Source organism: Lagenorhynchus albirostris, chromosome 17, assembly GCF_949774975.1.
Source record: "Lagenorhynchus albirostris chromosome 17, mLagAlb1.1, whole genome shotgun sequence".
In the NCBI taxonomy this organism is placed as follows: Eukaryota; Metazoa; Chordata; class Mammalia; order Artiodactyla; family Delphinidae; genus Lagenorhynchus; species Lagenorhynchus albirostris.
Window position 1 is genome coordinate 46,108,525 of NC_083111.1, and position 16,613 is coordinate 46,125,137.

General features: G+C 37.1%; 1 protein-coding gene across 4 annotated transcripts in view; it reads right to left on the reverse strand.

The window, feature by feature from the left end:
• RNF19A (ring finger protein 19A, RBR E3 ubiquitin protein ligase) overlaps positions 1 to 16,613 on the reverse strand; it is a 57,805-nt gene that overhangs the window by 27,043 nt on the left and 14,149 nt on the right. For 2 of the 4 annotated variants that reach the window (XM_060127715.1, XM_060127712.1), the window contains exons 2-3: positions 13,307 to 13,384; positions 3,846 to 4,611 (exon numbers count right to left, since the gene is read on the reverse strand). In XM_060127715.1, the coding sequence (XP_059983698.1) occupies positions 3,846 to 4,519 (674 nt within the window). In that variant the 5' untranslated portion in view covers positions 4,520 to 4,611; positions 13,307 to 13,384. Of the gene's footprint in view, positions 1 to 3,845; positions 4,612 to 13,295; positions 13,385 to 16,613 lie in introns of all 4 variants that reach the window. The other 2 variants (XM_060127714.1, XM_060127713.1) reach the window with 2 other exon arrangements.

Genomic DNA, 16,613 nt, shown 5'->3' on the forward strand with positions numbered 1-16,613 from the left:
ACGCATGCCTGTGGTCCTAGTACGTACTACTGGCTATGCATTGCTATGAATAACTGTCAAACAGTCAGATATTTACCAGTATCCTCTGTGCCAGATTTCAGTAATAAATGGAGTTTAAATAAGAAATTTCTCTCTGTGAATCCAAAGATTTTAATAAGTTCCAAGAGGGCAGAGATTTTCATCTTTTGTTAGTTATTAAAAATTCCCAGTACCTGGCACACGGGTGCAGTAAATATTTGAAGAACTGTCTGATTTAAAAAAATAAAAACAAAACTTCAGAAATGGAGATGAGGAGTGATAAATAAGAACTATAAAAAGCTTACTGTGTGCTAGGAATTATGCTACCAATAACATTAAAAACCTTCTCAATCCTTAAAACATGATAGGATAGAGATTCAAAATCAGGTCTGTCCACGCTCATGCCAAGTACAATTGTAATTTGTAATGAGGTCTTATGCAGTATTCTATGTTTTCAAAGCATATGTATAAATTTTGTCACAGGTGATCTTTTCCACCTAACACAACCATAAAACCTATAACGTAATCAAGTATATAAAATATGCTCTTACTAATCTAGTGAGCCAGCATAAATTGAATACAAATGAAAATACACAAAGTGATTAATCTCTGTGACATGTTTTCTTTGTCCTTTGTGCGTAAGACTACTAACAACCACCAAAACCAAAAATTAATTTATAGCCAAATTAATCAAGACTAATTCTCTGTTAAACTTATGTAACAGTCAAGTGGTTTTCATAATAAAGGAATCTATTTAAGTAGGTGTTTCTATTATTTTAAGATTATTTTATACTTAACATTCATGTCTTCCTCTCCAAAATACTTAGAATACCTAAGCCATATTATTTTTTAACACTGATGTCTCAATAAGAAGAAAATGTGAAAAATACCTAAGAGTATGAGATTATGAAAAAAATTTAAATTTACTGAGAAATGTCATATACACCAAAGGATTTATAAAGAATAATAAAATGAATAGCCCCTGAATCTACCACACAAGTTAAGAATAGTATCAGTAGGGTGATCATATAATTCACAACCTGACTGGAACACCTGAAAAAGAAAGGTAATGCTATTAAAATTTACACCAGTACAATAAGCATGAATTGGAACTATCTTGGGCAAACCAGAACCTATGGTTACCTTGTTTATCTGTGGCTTTAGAAGTTCCTTGATTGCCCCTTTGAAGTTCACATCCTTCTTCTTCCTCACAAGAGGTAACCATGAGACTAAATGCATTTATCCATTTTACTGTTAATGAACTTTTTTGTTTGTTTCTTTGCTATTATGAACATTCTTAAATATGTCTCATAACTAGATGTCTCTTGGCACACAAGTAAAGAGTTTCTCTGAGGCATTTAACTAGGAGTGGATCTTCTAAGTTACAGGATGTGTGTTCAATTTTACTAAATAATATATTAGTAAGTGATCTAATCAATCTATATTTTCTTTTAGTTTAATTTTGTCCTTTTATTTATATAACTTACCTCTGTAATCTGTTTTGATTTTGTTTTAATTTATTATATGTGGTGACAATCTAATTTTTTCCCCTTAAATAGCTAATTTTCACAATTCTATATGGTGAGTAATCAATCCTTTCCCAGTTGGTTTGGCATTCTTCCCCCCAAATCAAGTTCTTTTTTTTTTTAATAAATTTATTTATTTTATTTATTTATTTTTGGCTGCATTGGGTCTTCGTTGCTGCGCACAGGCTTTCTCTAGTTGTGGCAAGCGGGGGCTACTCTTCGTTGCAGTGCACGGGCTTCTCATCTCGGTGGCTTCTCTTTGTTGCAGAGCACAGGCTCTAGGTGCGCAGGCTTCAGCAGCTGTGGCACGCGGGCTCTAGAGCACAGGCTCAGTAGTTGTGGCGCACGGGCTTAGTTGCTCTGCGGCCTGTGGGATCTCCCTGGGCCAGGGATTGAACCCATGTTGCCTGCGTTGGCAGGCAGATTCTTAACCACTGCGCCACCAGGGAAGTCCCCAAATCAAGTTCTTAGACAAGTGAGAATCTACGTCAGCCCTATCTATTGTGTTCTGTTAGCTTGATAGTGTTGATATTATCCACTATGATGACATGATCCATCAACCCAGCACAGGAGAACATACCTATTTAGTGACCAGAAAGCTTGTGCTCATGGATTTACTCTCTCAGTCTCTCCTGGTCACAGGTTCTGACACGAAAGCCTCCTTTTAATTTGTTCCATCATTTTCACACATTTTCTTTTAAAGCTATTAAATGCTTAAAGGAACTTGTGAAACACCTCTTATCCTGGGGTTCCATGACAGACAGTTAGAAAATCACACTTTGTCCAGATGAAATGTAAAATACTTCTGTTTGAACCCTTGCTATAGGGTATTTGCTATAATGACTTGCAAAAGGCTTTTTTTTTTAAACCTAAAATTTGTAATCAACTTGAAATCTACTCTAATGAATGTACACACCTGCATTAGTGAAAATATTCTGCAGGGGTCCACCGGATCAAGAGTGATACAATCGTACCTAAGCTCTTCTTCTCTAGCTCAAATTATTTAAAGGCACTGTTCATTATCCCTATTTTCTCCCCATCTTTTTCTTGAGAATTTAACCCTTCACAGGTCCAGAGTTTGCTTCTACCATACACCTGGCAGCACAGCCAACCTTGGCCCAGTTTAGAAAGTATCTTTAATATATTATTTTGTTATTTATGTTACAGTACTAGCATCCTGCAGTATAGGAGATCATAATACAAATGTGATACTGAACAGTACCTCCGAGTCCTTCACACAACTAATGAATTCATAAAATGTTAAATAATTAGATAATCTAATATTTTTAATGCTTTATGTTTCACAGAAATCCCTGGTGGACAGTGAAGTGCTAGTGATACCTGGGAAAACTGATGGAATTTGCACAGGCTAGAAACATACTATTACCTTTCTCACTTAAAATTATGGAATTGGTAGACTAAATACAATCTGAAAATGTGCTGCTCAATAAGTTTTTAATAATGGATTTGATCAGAGTCCTGAAATTGTCATTTGATAAATCAAACTCACATTTCAGCCTTGTCTCTGATTATACCCAGATAATCTTGGAAGTTCTGGGTTTTCCCAAACTCTTATTTATAATCTCTGGCTTACTAATGGTATGCTAAACTCATCCAGGGTTTATGGCTTTCCTTATTCGTGAAAAGCATATGACTATTTTTTTCTAGTTCTGACAACCATACATAGTAAATACCCTATTAACAGGAGCTGCTGTTAACATAATAACCAAATATACAAGCAAAATTATTTTACTTTAAATATTGGGAAAATGGTATTTGTAATTCAAAAACTTGAGGCAAATGAAGTATTACATAACCTCTAGATCTTGTGTCTCAAGAACACATCAACTCACGAACACATCATACTGTGGCACGCATTAAGGTACCTTTCAAAAGGGTCATTTAAGTTTAAACAAGTGACTCCCCCACCAAAAGCAAACAAACAAAATGTCTGCTCATTTCATCTATTATAACAAAATAAAAATTCTCCAAATGGATGGGGAAAATAAATAGGACTAGATCCTGCACTCTACCATCTTATCCTTTTCTTCTGAAAACAGTCTTAAGTGAATATATGATGCAAAGACAATACAAAAATGAGTAAGACAAGATTCCTGCCTTTAATATCTAACATTGTCCCTGACACATGGTACATACTCAACATATTTTTGTCTACTGTCTACTGAATGAATGAATTACCTGGCATGTTAAGATTTTTCTTTTGAGTAACAGTCAGCAAATTCTTATTTTATCCACAGAGAAAAAAATTAACTCAAGAAAAATCAAACAAAATCTTCTTACCCACAGTCTGGAGCTGGACACCACCTACAATCAGGATCCGCAACGAGCCACCGTCTAAGCATAAATTCTTCATATTTTTCCATCAAGACATCATCACTTAATATCAAGCGAATATCGTGGGGATTAAACCGTTCAGTACATTCTGGGCAACTGATATTAACCCTACTTTCAGAAATTTCTATCCTTAGGTATTGTCGTAAGCAATCCACACAAGATCTATGATGACAAGTCATTATCTCAGGAAATCTGTCTTTAGAATGCCGTAAAAGGCACAAGGGGCACTCTATAAAGTCTCCAACTTGTTTGCTGATAGAAGTTAATCCATTGTCAGAGGAGGTATTTGTAGAGAAAATGGAGTTCTTATCAGTACATATTTCGGAATGTATACTTTCAATACTCGCAATTCCATCCACCCCGCCATTTAGCTCCCTTGATTTACGTTTGTTATCCTTTTTCCTCCGAAACAGAGAGCCTATTGAAATTCTTCTTTTTTTGGGTGCCTTTTTGACTGAAGGCAAGCTCACAGATGAAGCAGAAGACTGAAGATCTCGATCTGAACCCATTTGCCGATGTAAACTCATGTCTAAAATGCTCATTAGAATTGAGTCAGGGTCTGTGTTTACACACAGCCCTTCATTATATTTAGAGATAAAACCTGTTTCTTGTTCTTGCATTCAGATTAAGTCATGATGTAAGAAAATCCTATTTGGTTCCTTCAGAGAATTCTTGAAGGAGTTCAATTTATGGTAGACTTATCACAGATGTTCTGAAAAGCAAAACAAAAACACCAAGATTATTTAATTGCATGTTTCTTAACAAACTTACAAACTCTCTATGAAACTTCAAACAAGTATGTTCTTTAATCATTAGTTTTTGGTTTTGATTTTTTTAAATAAGGCCAGTTTATTAAGTAGTCTACAAGAGAATATAAAACCAATGCTGATATAACACGGATGTTACTTAATCTTAAGAGTCTAGATTTGAGCTGACCTTATTCTTAAAATCTTGTACAGGGCTTCCCTGGTGGGGCAGTGGTTGAGAGTCTGCCTGACGATGCAGGGGACGCGGGTTCGTGCCCCGGTCCAGGAAGATCCCACATGCTGCGGAGTGGCTGCGCCCGTGGGCCATGGCCGCTGAGCCTGCGCGTTTGGAGCCTGTGCTCCGCAACGGGAGAAGCCACAGCAGTGAGAGGCCCGCGTACCACACAAAAAAAAAAAAAAAAAAAATCTTGTATAAAACTTATGATTTTTATCACACTCAAACCTCAATGATTCCCACTGCCTTTAGGAGTTTAAAAAAAATTGATAATAAAATGGACATGCAAATACAAATGGCTAAGTAGAGCTTACACAATTGTGAAGAACAAAGTGTGTGGGGGGGCAGGGGATGCTCTTACACTGCCAGATATAATGACTCATTATAAAGTTACAGTAATTAGGAAGACAGTGTGGTACATCACAAAGATGGATACAAAGGCCAGTGGAACAGAACACAGTCCAGGAAAAAAGTCCCACATATACACATGGATACTTAACTTATTGCCAAAAGTGACACTGCTGAGCATAAAGAATGGCCTTGTCAAAAACAAAACAAAAACAACATAGTACTGTTTTACTGGTTACCATCTGAGAAGAGAAAAGGAACTTAACCTATAGCTAACCCCCTGCATAAAAATCAATTCATGGTTCATAGATCTAAATGTGAAAAGTAAAATCATGACGCTTCTAGGAGTTGACAGAAGAGAATATTTCAACAAAAAGATTTCTTAAACAAAACATACTAAAGTACTTACCATAAAATGAAAGATTGTTAAATTGGACTACAATAAAATGAAGAGACAGTATTAAGGGAGTGGGAGAAGACATTTGCCACATAAAACTAATAAAGGACCAGTATCCAGAATATGGAAAGAATACTTAGACGTCAAGAAGACAAAGCAGACAATATAATAGAAAAATGGGTGAGGGACATAACAGGCACTTCACAAAAGAATATGAAAAAGTGCTCAACATCATCTGTTGTACACATTAAAGCCACACTGAGAGACCACTACACACCCAGCAAAATGGCTAAAATTCCAACTGACATTTCCAAATATTAGCAAAGATGTTGACTGCTGGTAGGAGTTTGGAAAACTACTTTGAAAAACTGTTTAACAGTATCTACCAAATTTGGACACATGGATACTCTATTATGCAATTTATACTCCTAGATATGAATGCACGAGAAATGAATGCACACATGCACCAAAACATCTACATAACAATATTCACAGCAACACTAGTTATAATAAGCCCAAACACTGGACACAACCCATATTTCCATCAACGGTAGAATGGATAAACAAGTTGTGGTATATTCATTCCACATTCTGGTATATTCTGGTATACCAGAAAGCAATGAAAATGAACAAAATACTGCTACTCATAAAACAAGAATGAATCTCTCATAAAAGGATGTGTACTGTATAATTCCATTTAAATAAAGTTCAAAACCAGACAGAGCTGGGCTTCCCTGGTGGCGCAGTGGTTGAGAGTCCGCCTGCCGATGCAGGGGATGCGGGTTCGTGCCCCAGTCCGGGAAGATCCCACATGCCGTGGAGCAGCTGAGCCCGTGAGCCATGGTCACTGAGCCTGGGCATCCGGAGCCTGTGCTCCACAACGGGAGAGGCCACAACAGTAAGAGGCCCACGTACCGCAAACAAAACAAAACAAAACAAAACCAAAACAGACAGAGCTAATCTATGACGTTATAAGTCAGTACTGTAGCTACCTTTTGAGGAGAGGCACAAAGGAAGAGGCACATGTATAGTGGTTACAAAGGTATGTTCACTTTGTGATAAATCACTGACCCACAGATTCATGATTAATGCATTTTTCTCGGTGATTGTTATACCACGATTAAAGGTCAAAAAAAAAAAACTCCCTGAGGTGATATCCACACAATTTCACTCAGGCAAACTTTACTCATGTCTATCAGTTTATATTTTCCCATCATCTGCAGCATATTCCCTTAATTCTGAGGGAAATAGAGTGTGATGGTAAATGAACTAAAAATTTCTGCATATTTTCTTCTTTATAGTTATTATTTTCTCTTGCATCTCAAAATGCTTTCTGTACTCCAGGGTTCAATATATGTATCAATGAACAGAACTGTAGAGGGACTCTATCTTGGGGATTCTGTTCTAAGAATTTATCATTTAAAACATTAAACCAGTGGTATTTAATGAATATCAGCTGGAGAATTTTTCAAAACACACTTTTAGAAATTTGATACCCATATAATTCATTATCCAAAAAAGAACCTAGTAAGAGTGAATGGACGTGCTATGAATATTTAAACTAGGATAACGGGGCAAACTAGAACATACTGTCATCCCACTTAGGAAGACTTCCTAAAACATTCTGCAAATAAACAAATAGGCATCAAAGGAAAAGAAATAAATTTGAATACTAAAAAATTTAATATTTTTATATGGTAAAAAATACTACAGAGTAGGATGATGTGATAAATTAGTAAAACATGTATAACAATGAACAAATTTCCTTAGTATACAAACAGCTTTCACACATAAGTAAGAAAAAGATGTACAACCTAGCAGTAAAATGAGCAAGGATATAAGGAGGAAGTTTGGAGAAAAAGAATTACAAAAATTAGGAAGATAGGAAACAGTGTTCAACAACACTAAAGAAATGAAAATTCAAACACCAGATACACCATCTTTGTACACATCAGACTGACAAAGGTTGAAAGGGTTGGTGAACGTGTATTGAAAGAAGCACCTCACATATTGTTGGGAGGACCGCAAATCAGCGCAACTCTGGGGAACCAATTTGGCACTATCTATTAAACTTCAAAATTGCTTTGACCAGCAATCCTACATGTAAAATTTATCCTTCAGAAAATATGACACAAGTGTGCAAAGAAATACTGTGCAAGGAAACTCACTGCAGCCTAGCTGATACAAGCAAACAAAACAAAACAAGGCAAACAAGCCCCACACAAAACCTGGAAATAACTTGAGTCCCACAGGGAACTGGTAAAAATAAAGGAGCCAACCACAATTTACATGTAATGATAAGGAAAAGATCTCGCTACATAATACTGAGTGAACAATAATAACTGCAAAATAGTATGTATAGTATGAACCCATATGTGGAAAAAAACGCACCCACAGAGGTTTACGTGTACCTACACAATTTCTGGAAAAATGTTAAACCATTAACAATGGCTACCTTGGGGAGAATAATCTTTAGTATTCACTTTCTGCTTTCTGCATAGTTTACAATTGTATCATGAGCATCTATTGCGTATAGTTTAAAAAAAAACCAGCTAAGGGCTTCCCTGGTGGCGCAGTGGTTGAGAGTCCGCCTGCCAGTGCAGGGGACACGGTTTCATGCCCGGGTCTGGGAAGATCCCACATGCCGCAGAGCGGCTGGGCCCGTGAGCCATGGCTGTTGAGCCTGCGCGTCCGGAGCCTGTGCTCCGCAATGGGAGAGGCCACAACAGTGAGAGGCCCGCGTACCGCAAAAAAAAAAAAAAAAAAAAAAAACAAACCCAGCTAATTGAACCCCACCAACGACAACAAAAAACGTATTCCACTCTAGAGCTACCCAATCAAATTGAGGATGTGGTCCAGAACTTGTATATTTTGAAAATGTTCCTCAGTAATTTAGTTGCACACGCTGGTCAAGAACCACTAATTCTAAAGAGAGTCTGCTAAACACTTTCACTTAAAAACAGAATTCTATAGGCTTGGCCTCCAAAACAAGGCTCCTTGCTTTTCATTAGTTCAGGTACTGAAAATAAAAGTGCCATTAAAAAAAAAAAAAAAAACCTCAGTTTATAGTCATTTTCAGCCTATGGGGCTATAGTGAGGTAGTACTTAAAAACCTATGTATAGAGATACGAGAAACATTAAAAAAAACCCACATAAATTAATGACTATCTGTAGAAAAAATCCATGAAAGGTGTCTAAAAGCACGTGACTCAACAGTATTGGGAATGCCTCAATCAAGGGGACTTTGGCTTAATTTCAAAGTTAAAGTCTAAGCCTAGCATGTGCTAAACCTCAGGAGGTTACCACCATAAACAAGATAGACATGGGTCTCTGTACTCAATGCGATATGTCTGGAGAAGAAATATGTATCACAAAACCAATAGTTATAAACTTATATATATTAAATTTGTCTGTTACTACAACTCTTGAAAACAGCTGAGTCCATTTTCACCAGATTTAGAGGGAGTCTTTCAGACATTATGATAAACTATAGGCTATTACAGAATTCATCTTAAAAAGAAAGGAAGCCATCTTGTAAGCCACCTACAAGATTAATAAGAGGCCCTGCATAACAGCAGATTCAAAAGATATAGTCAATATTTCACCCCACCACCCTGAAGTGTGGACATATTCGTCCCTCCTTCCCCTCCTCTCAATGATTTACAATATACAAGTTTTAGCCATATACATAAAGTTTACTCTAACTTTGCAGATGGGAAATCAGAGACTCAAGAGTATTAAGTAAAGAACTAAACCTAATTATTCTAGTGGTATATGAAATTAAGATTATGTGGTTCACCCACAACAAAGAGTTTTTAATCAAACTGTTTATTTGCATAAACACTCAGAAACTAGTAAACTAACTTGGATTTCTGAGACTACCCTTAACCACCAAAAAAAAAGCACTACAGAAATTCTGCCAATTTGAACAGATGACAAAAATGTGTGAAATTATAAAAAAAACTTTCAGTGATTTAGAAACTTTACTTATTTTTAGAAAAAGCTGATTTTATTCTCCAATGAAAAATAAAAATCTATTATTTGCATCATTTAATATAGTACTATTCTTTTTTTGGGGGGGGTGGTTTTTTGCGTTATGCAGGCCTCTCACTGTTGTGGCCTCTCCCATTGCAGAGCACAGGCTCTGGACGCGCAGGCTCAGCAGCCACGGCTCATGGGCCCAGCCGCTCCGCGGCATGTGGGATCCTCCCGGACCGGGGCACAAACCCGTGTCCCCTGCATCGGCAGGCGGACTCTCAACCACTGCGCCACCAGGGAAGCCCCAGTACTATTCTTTTTGAACTCAATTTTTTAAACTATCAACTGTATCAATCTGTAGGTACTACTGTTATGTTCGGCCTCATAAATGCACACACCATTAAGACAAAAATATTATTTGAGTTCTAAAACAAAGAGCTGGGTTGCTGGTTGGAAAAATAAGGGAAAATATGTTGTATATAATAATACCACTACACAGTAGAGTTTTAAAGTGCTTTTAAAGCACTTTTGATTTAAACTTCATTGCCCTATGGAATGGGTATTATCCTGATTTGATAGATGAGAAAACTGAAGTGCAGAGAGGGTAAATGTTGCACAGTTAGGAAATAACAGGGTTCAGGGTCAAATTCAGGTCTTCTGATATCTCGGCCTCAGTACCATCATCTGTCTGCAGCTGCCTTCATGAAACAACTCCAGTCACTATCAGTATCTCAAAAATTGTCGCAGAAAACAAAAGACAATTATATTTTACATATCATCTAGGGCTGGTCTTAACTATCCCTCAATTCCATGCCTTATTCAAGCCATTCTCCCGTCTGAAATGCCACTCCCTTTTCTCTCCTCCTAACTAAACTGTACTCACATTTTATAACTCAGATGAGAAATTTTTACAGTGTTCACTTGTTTTTCTGCCCTGATTACCTTCAATGTTTTAATAGGTTTTAAATGTAGAACTTGAATATTGTGATTTCTTTAATACCACACACAGCCAAGATGAAGTGAGGAACATAGACACTGTGAATAAATACCAAATGAGTATTTCTTAAAATGACACAATGTCACTGAAGTGATGATACTATTTCATAAGCACAAGAAAAAATCTTGTTATTTCACTGTCATGCCTCCTAGGCATATACATGCTCTACTTTTTAAAACGTCCAATTAGTTCACACCAAGTTTACAAAGACAAATATGAGGTCTACTGGATCAAATGCAAAATAAATTATGTATTAAAAACCTAGAGTAGTTTACATCATTTCAGAGCAGGAACAGAAGATGAGAGTCAGTAAATGTACTTAATGATATAATTTGATATATATACAACTCCTAATAATCCCCAACTTTGGATATTCTTTAAACTGATTTACTATCACAAGGATTTGTCGAAGTACAACACATCGATAACATGAAGAAAAGCAGTGGGGGAAAAAGATAACTGAGGTTGGCCTCCATGATGTTATGGCTGTTGGCTTAGTGGGGATACCTTTCCCCTCTAAATAAAAGTATAGATCTGTAACTGCAGATGCTAGAAGAGCTTAGTGAAACAGAAAAGGAGAGTAAAATACAAGTAGACCCCATATTATGTATTTTCAACCAAGTATCTAATATCACATAGGAGGCAATTCTCTTAACACCAATGTCACAAGAAATTCCAATCACCTGCTAATTAAAATATGAGAAATGGCTCTCTTTCCCCCTCTTTCACAGTCTAGCACAACTCCAACAAGTAACGAAGACTCTCTGCCAATTGCTGCTACACACTTTCATCCCCCTGAAGAAACTGGTTGAAAAATTAGTTTTTATCGCTGGCAAAGGAGCCCCACCTCCTGACCTTTTTATGTACTTAAATTGAAGACTAGCACCTGAGACTGGTATGAAGGACAAACACCTGAACCTACTTACCTAACCTTCTCTAGCCCACAGTGTTTATACCTCTTTAAAGTCAAGATCTCTTTGATTCTAACTTTTTTGTACCTCTTGAGGAATATGGAATTAAGAAATAGGAATAGCCCACAACAAAGGTATTTCTACGACGTGTCAAAGCTTTATGGACCAAAGATGTAGTAGAAGTGCTGATAACTTCGTACTGATGCATCATAAAATACATCTAATTTGGCAGCACGCTATTTTTTAATTCTTCGTAAAAATTATGGAAGTTGACCATTCCAGGTGAAGCACCTAATAAACAATTACAATATTGTTTGACATGAAAATGTGTTGCAGATTTTAAATGCTCAACTTATAAACACAGGATAAAAACAGTTAGAAAACTCAAATCCATACAAAATAGTAGCCCATGTTTGAAAAGCTGTTATGTATCAGTCAGGGTCCTGGCAGAAAAACAAAGCAGTTTCAAAGAGATAACTGAAGGGCTCATTTACAAAGGTGTGGGTAGGGTTAAAGGAACTAACAGGGATGGCAAAGTCCTCAGGAAGCCACTGCCAGCCTTCTGAAAGAAGGAGCAGGGAGAGAGCTGTCAAATGGCAACTGGAAGAATAAATACCCAGCTTCTCTCTTCTCTGGATCTCCAATATCCGCCAATGCCTCACACTGGCTAAATCCAACAAGAAACCAAAAAAGGAGCCCAAGTGAGGCAGTTCTTAGACTAGGTCAACCTCCTCTGGGGCACAGAGAAAGTCAAGGAAGGATGAGGAGTGGATCTGGAGGGGCAAATAAAAAACACCCAGTCTGGATGTATAAAGAAGAGAATTTGGGAGTCAAGATCTGGTCAGCCACTGTTAGTTATAAAATCTCAGATAATGTCCATTCCTGAGTCTGTGATCTCCACTACAAAATATGGATGATACCACTTACTTCAAATAGATGTTATGAGAAGAAAGTGAAATTGGCACGTGCTAAAACCAGGCACTATGCTAAATGTTAGCTGAAGTGAAATGTAAGACAAGCTTTGTATCTCTAGTACCTAATACAACTTGTAACTTATTGTAGGTGCCTAATAAACACTGGATAAATAAATTATGATGCAGAACACACATAAGTGGAAGTGAGGAACTGAGGATTCTGTTCATATCTTTGCTTTTGGCTTGTTATTGCTGTAAGATTCTCTGTAAGTGATACAATCTTACTACATCCAGCTTTTTAAACTGTGAAAAGAATCTTTACCCCACAAGCGCTACAGCAGCCATCCCCAAGCTTTTTGGCACCAGGGACTGGTTTCATGGAAGACAATTTTTCCATGGACGGGGGTGGGGAAACGGTTTCGGGATGATTCAAGTGCATTACATTTATTGTGCACTTTACTTCTATTATTATTACACTGTAATATATGATGAAATAATTATACAACTCACCATGATGCAGAATCAGTGGGAGCCCTAAGCTTGTTTTCACTTGCCACTCACTGATAGGGTTTTGATATGAGTCTGCAAGCAATTGATTACGGTCTCTGTGCAGTCAAACCCCTCTGCTAACGATAATCTGTATTTGCAGCCGCTCCCCAGCATCATATTCTCAGCTCCACCTCAGGTCATCAGGCACTAGATTCTCATAAGGAGCGCACAACCTAGATCCCTCGAATGCGCAGTTCAAAGTAGGGTGTGCGCTCCTATGAGAATCTAATGCTGCCACTGACCTGACAGGTGGTGGAGCTCAGGCGGTAATGCAAGCAATGGGGAGCGGCTGTAAATACAGATGAAGGTTCGCTTGCTCACCTGCCACTCACCTCCTGTTGTGCTGCCCGGTTCCTGCTGTGCTGCCACTGGCAGTGGTCCGTGGGTTAGGGGTGCTAGGGACCCTTGTGCTACAAGATAAATAAGACATGTTGAATATCCTGACATTACACAACTTCAAGAATTACAGATTTAAAATATTCAACCAATAAACATCTCCTAACTACAAATGTTTTAGTAGCATCTACTAACCACCCACATGCCTATGTGATTTAAGACTCATGAAAGGGTATTTTGGAGATAGAAGGCTAGGCAAAATAAAGTTTGTAGACAATAAAGAAATTAATTTACCAAGAGAAAACCCCATTATACTCTTGAATATCTGTTTCTGCCTCTGTTATTCAGCTAAAATTAGGTTTCTTCTGTCACTTCTCGCAAAGGTAAGAGAGAAAATCCAGTAATTTTGTGTTGATAAATGCTAAGTATAAGAGCAAAGAGTACCAACGGTTTCTGATTTCAATTTCTTTTACTGATGTCTGACACCCAGATGTTCAGCACCTCTAAAACATGAATGTAATAAAAGTAGAATGCAAAAACACTTAATAGCACTGTTGAAGAGAACAGAAAGAGGACTAAGTATAAAGTTGTTTCTGTTTGTTTGAAGTGAGGAGGGAACAGGTACAGAGATTCCCAGCACAGTTTCTATTGATCATTAATTCTGGTCACTAGTGAAGCCTGAGCTATCTCATACTCAAGTGAGAATCAAGAACATAAAGAAACGAGACTTTCTATTTTAGATGCTACTAAAATACTATTTTATATTACAAAAGCATAACAGGCCATTAAACTTTTTCAGCCATATATACTTATGTTGAGAGGTTGAGAGAAGATGAGGAATAAAGAAAAAATTTTAATGACTATATATTTGGTATTATATGTGGTTTTCAAACGTTTCCAAGTCACGTTTCATTTTCTGTGAACTAACCACATGTTCATATCCTGCTGTTGGTATAAGGCCTTTTATGTAAAGGAACTTTGTTATTATGTGTCAAATAAATTTTTTTAAAAACTGTATGGTAATTTTCCAATGTAGGAATTTAAAATTTTGTGTGTGTGTGTTCAAATTAACATATCTTTCTCTTTATGACTTTTGGATTCTATATCTGTCTTGGAACATCTTGCTCACTCCAAGATTATATTTTTAAAATTTGCTCATGTTTCTTTCTGGTACTTCTATGATTTGTTTATTGTTTACATCTTTCATCCATTTCAATTTATTTTCATGTTAGGACTAAGTAGAGATCAAAATTTGAGTTTTTCTAAATGGCTAGCTAGTTATCTCAACACCACTTATTGAATAATGATCTCCTTTCTACATACCTCTGACCTAATTTGGTAGGCTACTTCTTGGTGTATGAATTTCTTGCTACCTAGGTGGTATGGACTTCCAAAATATGTTCTTGAAATAAACTACCCAACAGTTTCATTCCAATTTATGCTCCCACCAACTGGAAAGGTGCTTACTTCCCTGAATTCTCATCAACACCCTGTATCATTTCAATAGTTTTTTCTAAGTGGCAAAAAAAAGTAAGTACTTTCATTTCCTTTTCTTTGATTACTAAACAAATTGAACGTTTGTTCACGCTTACAGCCCTCTTTATTTTATCAATGATTTATCTGTTCATATTTTTTACCCATTTTAACACTGGAACATTAATGGTCCTCTTTGATTTTAAATCTTTCATATTTACTTCCTCTTAATATTTGCCCTTTAATTTTGTGATTTTTGAAGAAGTTTAAGATGTTTATTTAGTCACATCTACCAAGTTCTTCTTTCATTGCTTTATATGCTTACAAAGTATTTTCTGAGGATAAAATCTATTTATAGACATATTTACCATTTCTGGTACTGTTCATTCCTTCTTGTGGATCCAAGTTTCATCTGATGTCATTTCCCTCCAGCCTGAACAACTTCCTTAAGCATTTCTTGGTGTTGCAGGTTTCATAGCAATGAATTCTCTCAAGTTTTGTTTATTTGAAAAATGTCCTTATTTCACCTTCATTTTCATGGATATTTTGTTCTGAATATAGAATTCCAGGTTGATAGCTTTATCCTTTCAGAACTTTAAATAGGTCATTCCATTGTCTTCTGGTCTCCAATCATTTCTGATTAAGTCATCCTTCATTGATATTGTAATTCCTCTGTAGTAATCTGGGTTTTTTCCCCCTTTGGCTGCATTAACATTTTCTTTCCATCTTCGATGTGCAGCAGTTTGATTAAGATATGCCTAGATGTGGTTTTCCTTTTATTTATCCTAGCTGGGGTTCAATGAACATATTTTTTGCCCGACTGTCTGCTATGTCTGTCTCTTATCTCTCTTTCTGCTATTCATGTTAGTTTTTTTTTTTTTTTTTTTTTTTGCAGTACACGGACCTCTCACTGCTGTGGCCTCTCCCGCCACGGAGCACAGGCTCCGGATGCGCAGGCTCAGCGGCCATGGCTCACGGGCCCAGCCGCTCCACGGCATGTGGGATCCTCCCGGACCGGGGCACGAACCTGTGTCCCCTGCATCGGCAGGCGGACTCCCAACCACTGGGCCACCAGGGAAGCCCCACATGTTAGTTTGATACTGTCCCACTGGCCATCAAGGCTCTGTTCATTTTTTGTAATCTTTTTTATCCATTCTTTGGATTGGCAAATTTTGTTGATCTAGCTTCAAGTTCATCAACTTTTTCCTCTTCCTTCTCCAATCTGCTGTTAAATCCATTCAGTAAAATATTTATTTCAGATATTGTACTTTTCAGTTCTAGACTGTTTATTCTTCTTTATAGTTTCTATTTCTCTGTTGAAATTGCCCATCTATTCAGTCATCATGATCATGCATCTCCCTTTAGGTCACTGAATATATTACAGTTACTTTAAAGTCTGCTAATTCTGCTAATTTTAGGGTCAGCTACCATTTTGGGGTGGATAGTCTTGACATTAAATCACATTATCCTGATTCTTCACATGTCTAGTAGTTGTCTATTATAAACTGGATTTTGTGGATGTTATGCAGTAGAGACTTTTACAGCTTCTTATCTGCTCCTAAGAGTGAGGATTTTTATTATACCTGGCAGTTAAATCACTGGCTAATAAAGTCAAACTTGTGGAGGCTGGTTTTGTGTTTTAGAATGGGTCTCTGGGCACAAATGTTTAAAACCCCTTAATTTGGTGGGAATCAAACACCAAATTGTCTCCCCTGCAGAGAGTAGCAGGTGAAATCTCTATAGTCAGCTTTTTCAGCCTAACTGCTATTATTTTCCATTGAGCTCCTTGGAATCTTTCTGCAGAGTTCAGGGGTCACCTAGGTATTTCAG